The 13,241-nt window shown below is 34.2% G+C and overlaps 1 protein-coding gene across 1 annotated transcript; it reads right to left on the bottom strand.

Annotated features, from left to right (window-relative positions):
* Positions 1–178: 178 nt before the first annotated feature.
* Positions 179–4,983, bottom strand: LOC111393736 (formin-like protein 1). Its single transcript, XM_023019424.1, has 4 exons — positions 3,132–4,983; positions 2,834–3,039; positions 1,839–2,083; positions 179–1,205 (listed from the first exon to the last, which is right to left on the bottom strand). The coding sequence occupies exons 1-4, from the start codon at positions 4,766–4,768 to the stop codon at positions 399–401; spliced, it is 2,895 nt and encodes a 964-aa protein (XP_022875192.1). The 5' UTR covers positions 4,769–4,983; the 3' UTR covers positions 179–398.
* Between the last annotated feature and the right edge of the window lie 8,258 nt (positions 4,984–13,241).

Genomic DNA, 13,241 nt, shown 5'->3' with positions numbered 1-13,241 from the left:
AAGATAGAAAATAGCGCATGTTCTTTGAGCATGTTTGGCTAAGCTTAAAATGTGTTTGTATGAGATTACTTATAAGTAATTTTCCTACTAGAGGCGGAATGCATTTAAATTACTAGAAATTCGGATAAATAATTTCTTGTCGTCCTCTCCCTCTCCAAATTACGCACTTGTATACGAATTTTTCAAACAGAATCTTCTTTCTATATATATCTATCAATTAGACTTTAAAATAATAAGTACAGGAAAAAAAAAAAAAAAAGGAGGGGAGTAAAAATTTACATGCATCTAAAAAATTGGCTGGCACTAACACTGGGAAGCGACGCTCCTTCTGACCATATCATAAGGTACATTCTCTTATGGCCAAAAAGCGATGATAATGTAAAACGAGCAGTAACATATTAAGGGGATGCCGACTCCTCGTCTGATGAAGTGTCTTGCCTCTTAACAGAGAATCCACCTGAAACTTGTTGTAGCAATGGATTCACAGGAACTGGAAATTTGTGGGCATGACTGACTATTGTTCGTTCGTTTATCATTCCAACTTCCTTGCATACCCGATCAAGAACCGATAAAAAGTCTCTGACGACCATGAAGATTCGAAAAGGATGAGCCTCTTCCATGGCTGAGTTTCCATGGAAGTATTCCGTAATTTCCTTCACTAGAGACAGAGAAACACTTTCTTGGGCTTGAATCTTTATGATCTCTTCCTCGGCTTTTTTCATGAAACTGTTCATTGACTCGGAAAATCTATGGCTGCTACCTTCCTGTAAAGGTATTGCTTCATTTAGTCTTACAATCTCTGCAATGTTCCCAATTCCTTTTGAAAGCTTGAACACATCACTACTAAGCACTTCAGCATCCATTGCAGCAGCTTTCTTGACATTTGAGAGCTCTGAGCTGAGACTTGACACGACTTTAAGGCCAAGCTTCCTGCACTTGGCATCATCATTTACAGATGACTTGTCGTTGTTGTTCCCAGTAGAAAGTCGGGCACCTTCACTTCTTATTATCTCCTGAACAACAAAATGCAAAAGTGTGGTTTTCCCATCAGCTCCTTTGACATCTACAAGCTTGAGGAGTGTGTCTAGCTTAAAGGCATGTGCAGCACCCCGATTTGTTCCAACATTCATGCGATTTCCGGTCTTCAAAACTGCTTCTAGAAGTTTTAGGAACATCCTGCTTGTCCTCAATTCTTCACAAGCTGTCTGTAAAATTAGAAAATTCCTAATGGTCGTAACCAATAATAAAGTAAGCAATTCAACCACTCATTCAACAGAAAGTAAGCAACGGAAAAGCTTTTATCCTGCATTAACAGCAAAACTCATGTTCTATCTCCATTTTCTTGTCTGTATTAGTGAAGAAGCAAGCCAAATAAGGGGCAAAACTAACACAGGGATCAAGGAGATGCAATTTAGATCTTAGGTGAAGCAAGTACCTAACTCCATGAAATATCATAAATAATTAGCTAACAGAGTACATTACTTTGGTCTAAATCTGCCGGAAACAACAATCATAACACTTGTTTGCTTCAGTCAATTAATCTCCCAGAAAGTCTTTCAAGTGCTAAGAACCAAGTTGTGCCAAAGACATTTCTTCGTTAATTCTCTCTGTGGTGCAGATTATAATATAATCTTCCATCAGCTATTTCTTTGATACCGAACAGTCAAATGAAAACATAATTTCTTTTAAAGCAATGAAGCTTCTTCAGCTAGTTAATATTTACAAGGTTTGCCAAGGTTGTCTGGTGCTTATAACTAAACTTGCAATCATGTTTTCTGGCACTATGTTCAAAAATCACAAAGCACACATGAAGCTGATGAGGGGGATGAAAAAGATACCTCCAGAGTTTTAAATGACTTATTGAGGTATTCAACCTCTGAATCGAAATTGGATATGTATAGCATTGCGTCTAGTCTTTTGAATGCATGAGGTATATCAAGAACAGCCTTCAAAAATCTCTCCGCAGCCCCAATCTTGCTTGGAGAATCATCTTTGTATTCTTTTAGCTTACGTTCTTCTTCCTTAGTTGGAGCCATCTTCAACAAACTTTCTAGAAGTTCAGTGCCAAGAGTATCTGCATTACCTGTGTTCAAGTGCAAATTTTTTTAATTTCTAGAAGTACGGTCTACAATAGACATCCTCAGCACAAATAAAAAAGAAACAGTCTAGCATAAGGACTGGACATTTATCCCGAATAGTTGCACAGCAGCATAAATGTAGAGACGCAAGGGGTTAAGAAGATTTTTATAAGACACTTTTATGTTAAAGCAGTCGAGCATACTGAATTAGGATGGAACTCGTGTAAAATTTAAGCTAGGTATGAGGTCTCCCTAAATCCATAAGCAGGTGAAGAGTAAGCTACTCATTTTGGAATTTGCAACAATAACTGTTTAAGTGCTAAAATGTGTGTCCCAAGTCATTATCACGATCAAAAAACAGACCCACAAGAATAATTGGATCGGCAGACCATAAGATTCAACAATTTTTCAACATGGCAATCCCGACATAGAAAATGGAAAGAGAAACAAAAGAAAAATATCCCATTATTATAATGTCACATTCAAAGGTCTAAAGCCACCCAATAAAAATGAAGGTTTTATTTCATTGTTCCAGGAGAAGCCAAAAACATCTCAATCAACATATTTATATTTAACCAATGATGACAAACAATGTATATACCCGTGATCAAATGGGCTGAAACAACCCGATCAACATGTTATGCCATGGAAAATCATAATAATTGACAAAGATCAGCTCATAACAAGAAACACTTCACATGATCTATCTTTGAAGAACAGCAATGAAAACGATTAGAATAATATTATACGGATACCTTCTAAAAGGGCTTCACAAACTTCATCTACAGTGACATTGAGTGCCCTCAACAGAATGGCAATGTTTTGCGATTTCTTTGGATCAAGTACCCGATTACCATTGTCTTGGTTAGGCGAGGGAAGAACTGGCCGTTTGGCCATTTCCTTCTGATTTGGATTCGGGGTATTCACAACGAACAACGTCTCGATCATCTCCTCATTCAATCTGCATATAGTTCCAGCACAACACATGTAAATCGACAAGATTCAATTGACAAATAAGAAAATAAATTGTATAAAAAAAGTTGAGAATTATACTTAAATGAGCTGGATTGAAGTTGATCCCACACCATTTCACGATCAGAGCTCGCTCTTACTTTATCCCAATGCAGTGGCTTCAATTTTGGCTTAGTGGTCGTCTCCTCGCATCTCTCCATGGACTCATCGGAAAATTGCTTCTCATTTGAAACAGTTTCTGAATTTCTAGAAGGCAACTCATTTGGAGAAATCAATGGAGGAGTGTCGATCCCAATTGGTCTGAAAGGTGGTATGAAAACAGGTGGCCCCAACACCTGCTTTTTAGCAGGCGGAGATGGAGTCCTCGGACTCTCCCAGAGTTTACTGGGTGGAGGTGGTGGAGCCTGTGGTGGAAAAGAAACAGGTGCAGGAGGTGGCTTTGGAACAGAGAGATGCATTGCAGGAGGCGGAGGTGGAGGCGGAGGCGGAGGTGGTATAACAGTCACATTTTGCTGGACAGGGCTACTGATTTTTACTGGAGACTGCACATTCTGATCCGAAGCATTTGATATCCTGGGCGAAGATTCCACACTTCTCGTCGAATATCTATCCGGAGACGATGAACTCGGCGGAGAAGGCGATGCAGATTCCCTGAGCACTAAACCGCTATGAGCAGACTCTGACGCCATGGTCGTTTGCATCTGCGCCGGAACCATCTGAATCTCGATCAAGTCCGGCGACTTGAGCATCGAATTTCTCGGGCTCAAACTAATCGCCGGAGAGACGCTCAACGACACGGATCTAACCGGAGATGCGAACCCGGAACCAGTGACCGATGAAGAGTAAGTGGACGAAGAATTTGAAGTAGACCCGTTAAAATTCCCCACCTCTACAGCTGCAAAAGCCCTCCTGGAAGCCGATCCAGTACCAATAGAGCTTTCCCTGCCATTTAACGATCCTTTGGGAGAGTAAAACTCCTCATCTTCCTCATCTTTACTAGATGCCGCCTCCGTATTTCTGTAATTATGCCGGAAACTGTGCGTCTTCAACGGCGGCAACGGGTGTAGCTCCGGCGAGTCCAACTTTCGTGAATTTGAAGCGTTACTATCACTGGTTCTGCTTCCACTGTAAACATTGCGCGAATCAATAACGCTTCCGCCATGTGAATTAACCATAGTACCCAGGTAGAGAAACTCCGAACTAGTTTGCGACTGCCTTTGGAGTTTCGGGATATGGTTGTTATTCGGCGCGTGATTAAATCGAGCACTACTGTAATTATCAGATCGTTGGCTTTTAGAGTCATTAGAAGGTTGATTTCTCCGCCTGCGGAAGTGGAGGAACACAACAAGAGAAACAATGGCGACGGCGGCAAGTACGGCGGCGACGGCAGCAACAATGAGCTTAGATGAAGAGGATTTTGACTTTGACGGCTGAGGAAGATTGAGTGACGAGATATTCGCTGGAAACGAAGCAAAAGAAGCCGGTGAAGGAGGCGGTGGCGGCGATGGATATGACGGAAAAAATGGGGTGTTATTAGGAGTAGCAGCAGTAGAAAAAGGGTATTTAGGGGTGGTAGGGGGTGAGGGCACAGGGGGTTGTGATGGGGGTGTGGAATCTTGTGGTTGAAAGGGTTGATGGAGAATGCGGCGGTTGTGGGTGGTGCCGGTGGCGGTGCAGGATAAGAAGAGGAGAAGGAGTAAGAAGAAGAAGGTAAGCATTTTTTTTTTTGTACAGAGGGAGAAAAAGAGGAGTAAATGTAGCTTAGCTGTGTGTGAAATGAATTGGGTTTGTTGTGGGTATTGTTGTGTTCTCACATTACACCTTTACTCTGTGAAAAATGAGTTATGGCGGAGAGAAAGGTAGACACAGTAGAGAGAGAAAGAGTGTGTGTCCCGTTTGAGAGAGAGAGAGAGAGAGAGAGAGAGAGAGAGAGAGAGAGTGAGTGTCTCTGTTTGAGAGAGAGAGAGAGAGAGAGAGAGAGAGTGAAGATTAGAGTAATGATGGAGACTAGTGTGTTTGCATGGACGGATACAGCTAAGATATTTGATTCTCTTAAGGACGTGTTTGGCTGCATGGAGATACCGACATTGGAACGGCCAACTAAAAAGGGTAAATTAGGATTGGTTCCTAACCTTTTGCATAGTGTGATTATAAGTCCTTAACTTTTAAAAGTGAAGTTTTAGGCTCCCAATTTATTTAACCATGTGAATTTAGGTCCCACGTGACAACAATTATCAATTTCAATGCACACGAGAATTTCAATCGTGGGATATGAGTGACTTGACGATTTTTTTGATCTAATTGCTAATAATGTGAAATTCGCTTACAATTTTAGCATTATAATTATCATTGATTGGTAGGAATTAAAATTAAAATTTTAATTTAAGTCAAAGTCAACAATAAATTTTAATCACATATTTTATAAGTCTCACAACTTTCAACCACACATTTAATCAACATTTATCAAAATCTACTAAAAATCTAATTTTAATCCCTACGAAACAGTGGCATTATATCTTTTGGTCATTTTAAAGCATGTTGCACATGTTCTAACTCGAGATCGATGATTGCTAGAGTATGAATGATCATGTGTCGCATCGTGTGCATGTTGTGCCCTTTGGACACGCAACAACCAATGTTTTTAAACTTGAGCAAAATTGGTGGATTTGATAAAATAAAAAAAAATAAAAAAACAAGAAATTGATATGCTATACCTTAAACAATAGAACATACATCGTTCGACTAGAATTACTTTTCAACTTTAATATCATATATATAAAAATAAAAAACAAGAAATTGATATGCTATACCTTAAACAATAGAACATACATCGTTCGACTAGAATTACTTTTCAACTTTAATATCATATATATATATATATATATATATATCAGTTTTACTTCTTTATGATCGTTTATCTATTATGAGTTGATAGCTGGTCCACTATACCTTAACCAATAGAATATACATCGTTCGATTAGAATTACTTTTCAACCTAAATATCATTTATATATCAGTTTTACTTCTTTATGGCCGTTTATCTATTATGAGTTGATAACTGGTCCACTTTTCATATGCTATACCTTAAACAATAGAACATGCATCATTCGATTAGAATTACTTTTCAACCTAAATATCATTTATATATCAGTTTTACTTCTTTATGGCCGTTTATCTATTATGAGTTGATAACTGGTCCACTTTTCATATGCTATACCTTTAACAATAGAACATGCATCATTCGATTAGAATTACTTTTTAACTTAAAATATCATTTATATATCAGTTTTACTTCTTTATGATCGTTTATCTATTATGAGTTGATAGCTAGTCCACTTTTCAAAATACCGAGGCTAACATGATATCTACAATGTGATGTTGCTTGTAATGCAATTCGATCCTTTACCAATACGAACTAGTAGTCATTATGTGAGTACGAATATTTAGCGAAGCATAATAAGAAGCAAATTAAAAAATTTATTTATTATTAGTCCAATTTAGAATGGAATTTATGTTAAGAAATCATAACTTTTATCAATTTTTAAACTAGAGGAGACTATAAGAGATGTTCACTTTCACATATTCATTTGCAAAAATGTCCAAAATTGTTCAATATCCATTTTACAAAAATTTGGACCAAAATGCTCTTATTGTCAATTTCTAATTTCATAGCGGAGACAAATTTTTTCACACGACTTCAAATTGTGTTGACCAATAAAAAATTGACACATGACATATCCTACTTATTTCAAAAAGTACACATGTCAAATTACAATAAATGCTATTTTTCCCACTTAAAACACTAATTTTTACTTTTTATGTATTATTATTAGTTAGGTTTTTTTATGGGTCGGTTTATAGGTTGATCGAACCTGACCTAAACTCCCTGTTTGCAGCCAATATGGAAAAATAATTAACCTACTCAACCATTTTCGTACCTGACTCGTATGAGCCAAAATATTGAAATAAATCTAAACTTACTCCCTCAACCACACATACATAATCTCTTATTATTCTCTCACTGAAACCCTACAGCACCTTCTTCATTTTTCATCGGTCGTTACACCTCAATTGTCTGAATCACTGCATCGATCATCATCTCTACTTGTGGTGTGCGTTTTGTCTGTTAAACCGTAGTCAATTTCTGCCTTAGTTTCCTCTTCTTCTCCTCTCTCAGTCAGATTTTCACTATTTTGTCCTAAACATTTTTTTTTTCCTTCTTCCATGGCATATTTACATGTGGTATTGAAGTTTTGTGCAATTGGTGGATTCGTTGGAAGAAGTTTTTTGGAACTTATGTGTTGGAGTGTGTTGCATAAATGAGGGATTCTCACTATTTACATTTTTTTCATGGATTTTCATAGCTTTTTGGGTTCTCAGAGATGGGTTTGGATTGGATAATGAATCTAACAACTATATGTATATGTCTCTTAATCCTCCCATTGCGATATAAACTCGTTAGCTCCAAGCACAACATCTTCTTCCTTGTTCTCTGCAATTAATTCTTTATTTTCTTTGCTCCTTCTTTACCGCTCAAGATTGATTTGTTGGGAGTGGGGTGGGAGAGTGTTTTATACTTGAGATTGTTGATCAGTCTTTTTTTCTTCTTTAAGTTAAAAATTAAAGAATTATTGTTTATAAAACTTCTTGAAACATCCATTACTATAACTATTGTCTTCATTTAATTAATTTTTTAAACTAACTTGATTTGTTAAATGCTCGATATGTTAAACTTAACTTGATCAGTAGATCATCAAATTGGAGATTATGAAGTTTATGTTAGTCCTCTTTAAAATTATGTTTTAACAAACAATAAGGTAATATTGGCTTGGTTAGTTTGGATCTTCGTAATTATTAAAGTACATATATCTTCCTATTTTTTGTTTTACAATTGAATTTGAACACTCCACCTTACAAATGATAACACTGTTGAATTTGAATGCTGAGAAGTGACCATTTCATTTTTCGCAAGTGCAAGGGATCGTGAACAAATAATAATGTAGTGAATAGAGTGTCGAACCCGCAAGAACTATGTGTTTGTCCAAGTAAAAATTAACTGCAACTATAATCAAATAACAAACAAGCTTTGTGATTTTTATTATTCCATAAATTATAAATTAAACTAGTGAAAGCATGTAAATATGTTTTTCAAATATATGAGATGCATTCCTAAGATGTCGAATCCCCATTGTTATTTCATTTTTAGTGTAATAGTTAAAGTGACAATTTGAAATTATTCATGTTGCTCAATGTTTCTAATTTAATTGAAAGCCTCTCTCGATAGCGATCAAATATATTCCTCTCATGTGACCCTTCTATCTCTTGATGAAAGATATAAACATGATAAATGCATTAACAAGTACAAGAACATCTATTGAAACCATATAAAGTATATAGGTATATCGTTATTCTCTATCGAACCTTACAATGTTTATTATATTGTACTTAAATCCTATTGTCTCTCTCAATAACAATAAAATTTACTAACAATTTAACTGGTGATCAAACAATTGAAAAGAATGACAAAAACTATAATAAGCATTTACAAATCAAACCAAATTAAAGTCAAAATAATTAATTAAAAATAAAAAATATCATAACAAGTGTTCATCTCATTCTAACAATGTATAAAATTAGCTCAATATATCGAAATTACAAGAAATCATATTTAAGTGAAGCGACATAACTTAAATTTTGCATAATTTTAGAAGATAAAAATGAATCTTGCAATCTTAAATCTCTTCAATGGTTTCTTGATTAATCTTCACTTGTGCTTTCTCTTCTTTGCCCAAAGATTAAGTATGAATCTTCACTTGATTGAATTCTTACAAAACACTTTAATTCTCTCACAAAAACTATGAATTTTTCTCATTTGATGATAATAATTGATGAATATTTGAGTATAATATGTATAGGAGAGTTTTGCTAATGTATTCTGCTATTAGGTATTTGTAGGAGTCAAAAATTGGTTGAAAATCACATCCAAATTGATTTTCAAAAGAGTTTTAATCGAATAACAAAAATTACATTCGCAGGCTCATATTTTTATCTCTACATAATAGTTAGTATTTCGATCATAACTTTATCTCTCGATATCCGATTAAGATAATTCAAATTGAGTTGGAAAGCTAATTCAAAGGATCGCAACTTTTATACAATACAACTTTTCTAATTGGATGTTTACTATGCCAAAATGAATCTCAATCTTAGGCTAAAAATCTGGAATATAATTTATACAACTTGGAAATTGATTTGATATAATATTTTAATCATATTCCATTCCTTTTCGACTTCTAATTGCATCCAATTGACTTATAGAAATCTTCAAAGTATCGTCTTATGATCCGAATCAACTAACTCTAAACTTTTCCTTTTTTTGTTTTTTCTTTCAATTCCACTTTCAAACATCGAGTTTTACCTAATAAATGAAATTTATAATAAATTATCCTAGTTACTTAAAAAAACTATTAAATATCTATATTTTAGGTCCAAATAAGTGTATGAAATATACTTATCAAAAAGCAACAAATGAAGTGTACGTCTAATCTTATATGGGAGATAGATCTATCAATATTAACATCCATATTTAGGAGCTTGGTGTTTCTCAACCTCTGTCAATACTAAGATTCTGCCTTTTATTTATAGCTTGTTGTTTTAAGTACCAGGGCAGATTGAAGCTTGAAATAGACATAAAGATTATAAACCATGTTCTTTTATAAATCTTACATCTTTTTTAGAAATGGTTAGAATTTAAATTTCTTACATTTTGTTGAATCTGTAACTATGCTTTATGACTATCTATTTGATTAGATAGCAAGTATTTTCAATGCTATATTGGTTTCATATATTTTTTAGGGCGTTTTATTTCCTTAGTAGGTTCTAATATTATTTATTTTGTTTTTTTAATATTTGTAGATGACTTCCTCACGTAGATATAAAATTTCAAAGGAAGAATGCGTTTTCAGCACAAATATTACAAGTCAGTAAGGGCACCACACACTGCACATCAAGTTGATGTCTCCATTAGGAGTCCATCTATGATGTTGCCACCATCACAGATCCTCCTAACATCAATGCTCTACCTCTATGCTGACCTCGATCGCTGAGGGTGAAAATACCCAACGCTAGCACGAGGACTCTTTTAACATACCTCGGTCATCAAAAATGTCAAAGGAATGTGTAGTTAGTTTAAAATGTTGTTAGAGTATAGCAGTGTCTATTAGGAAAAAACATTTGCAACGTCATTTTGTGTATCGTCCTTAGGTAGATATTTGGTCAATAGTAAAGTTCGGTGATTCGATGTAGATTTGCAATTGGGGAAACATTACGGTTGTTTCAGTTCTAGCATGTTATTCAATTCCTGTATTGTGTTATCATTTTCAGATTGTCATTCCTTATAGTTGAAATATCAATTATCGAGAGTAACAGGTATTTAAGGTTGAGAAAAACACTTCAAATGTTAAGAAATGTACGAAATGAATAGAACTCTCATGATCGGAACAAAATCTCATTCTAGATAAATGAAATCAAGTGTTGAGATAAATAAGATCCGGATATCGATAACAAATTTTCAAATGATGAGAACGTCATGATTTTTCAAGAAAAAACTCAAACCAATTAATGAACTGGTAACATTTGAGATGAAGTTGAAAACAGAGTTAAAATCAACTCATTGTTGAGGACATGTAGATGCCTTCATACATCGTCATTTTGGGAACACTTCAAATAAGAAACTAATTGTCGTCGATATGATTTATGTTGAAGAGGTAGTGAAGTTAATGTAATTTGACAGTTTATGAGCTCCTGGATATGATTTCGAATTGTTGATGTTTTGAACTCAGTATGTGACTGTATGATAATGTTGAAATCATACTACTAATTTTATGTACCACATCGTTCTTCAAATAACTAAATTTTGAAATGAATTGATTAAACAATGTGCAAATGCAAAAGTATATTGTTTGGTTGAAGATTATTTTATTATTCATGAATGACAAATTTCTTGTTATCGTGAATGTACAAAATATTCTAGTGCGCGTGTTAGTCAACGCTGGGTTCCTACACGTTTGCCTTCGTATCCATAACCCCTGCATCGTCCAAATTTTCACGTGCTCGTCGGCCTTTCATGTCTTGTCCGTGCACCATTGCAAATCCTCGTCGTCGACTACATCAACATGAAGTACATTTATGTTCAGAACTTTAAATTTCAGATAGATTTGAAATTTCATTTTGTCAAGATCAAGCTTTTCAAATAATTTATTAATGAGTTCTTCATATCTAATGTCACTTCGAATAACAATTAATGTTGAGCGATTCCCAAACCACTTCCATTAGTCCTCCATGTTGACAAATGTACTACCATGCTATACAATGAATCTCATTGCATATCCTATATCTGCATGTCGTCAATGCAAATAAGATTAGATAACACGAGTGCATAAAATAAACATGCTACCCGCCAACAACATGGTCAATGCTAAATATAAAATGTTCTGTAACATCGCTAAGTTTGTAATATAGTTCTCGACATTTGAAACAACGTCAAGAATTATGTTTAAAGTGTCATTCTCAACATTTATAAAATGTCGGGAACGATATGTCGGTCAGACACTTCTACATATGTATTTATCATTTTCTAACTTCAACCACCATTTTTGCAAAATTTTAACTCCACCATTAATGACATTGTCAGTACATAAATATCATTGCAAATCCATCTATTAAAGTTATTTAAATAGGTTGTGACACAATGTTTGAAAAACACAAAATAATAAATATGAATTTGATTTTAAAATGCTCCAAATAATCTGACAACAAATATCTACTAATTGTTTGGAAGATATCCATTTAAATTATGTATATAACAACAACTATTAAACACAATTTATTAATAAAAACAATATTTCGAAGAAAATTTACCTTCTATCCAGAATTACGGATGAGATTAAATTTCTTGAAATGAAATGTATGATTTTCTTATAAATTAGAATTATGTAGTTAATTTTTTTTTTTTTATCGTCAATGGCTTTTCTATTTCTTCTTTTTCGTTTCTTCCCCCAAAGCATTGATCATTACCTAATAGATAATAAAAGGAAATAACACATTAGGTATTACCTTGCATTAATGTAGCATCTCCTGTAAACTACTTCTTTTTTCTAGAATTTTGTGACAAATTAGAAAAAAATAAAATAAAAATTGCTTCATTTTTCATTAAGGGTTTAAAAGATAGTTTCATATGAAATTTGGTCGTTTCTATAAGAGTTATCAAAATTACACACTTTTCAGTTGATAAGTATCTAATTGACCATTTTTAAAAATTCTCTTTTTAAATATATATTTCATTTACTTTTATGAAAAGTTTTGTCATATCGTGAAAACTTTAATAATGGACCAATCATTAGAGAGAGACGAAAGTGGGCAAAATGCTTAGGATTCTTTAGAATATACATTAAGGAAAATTGCACTGTTGAACCCCAATTTATAGTTAGAGTAATAAGCCCCATTTTGGCACCCATTAAATTAAATTTTATTTTTTTTCTTATTTTTCAACCACACAATCTTTCATAAAATAATATTACACGTAAATTGAAAAAATTTCCTTCATTTTCAGCCATCCATTCTCCAAAAAAATACTATCCCAAGGATTAAAATTAATGAGGGCGAAGTTTGTCCTCAATGTTTAAAAAGAGAAAAGTGATCATCACCCTTCGATTATAATTACCCGATCAGTGCTCAATGATGGAACTCATCAAAATTATCGTGTAACTGTAACATGTCCAACTTTATGATACTATATTTTGTTTCTTAACTTGGGATAGTGCTCGGAAAATTGAACTGGCATATGTTTACATTTGACTCATGCAATAATTTGTTGAAAATTTAGATAATCTACTCGTGGATATTAACATTGAAGATCTGGAGACCAACTTGCTAGTTGGGTAATCTATTAAAGAAAATTGTTACAGTTTTAAATGATTGATATTTAGGTTATAAACTCGATCATAAGTTGTAGATCGAACCTTTTTTTTTTTGAAGTGGAGAGAGAGAGAGAGAGAGAGAGAGAGAGAGAGAGATTTAGGTTATAAACTCGATCTTAAGTTGTAGATCGAACCTTTTTTTAAAGTGGAGAGAGAGAGAGAGAGAGAGAGAGAGAGAGAGAGAGAGAGAGAGAGAGAGAGAGAGGGAATCCAC

This window comes from Olea europaea, chromosome 4 (assembly GCF_002742605.1).
Source record: "Olea europaea var. sylvestris chromosome 4, O_europaea_v1, whole genome shotgun sequence".
NCBI lineage: Eukaryota > Viridiplantae > Streptophyta > Magnoliopsida > Lamiales > Oleaceae > Olea > Olea europaea.
Note: the sequence above shows the minus strand (reverse complement) of the source record. Positions and strands in the feature narration are given on the sequence as shown.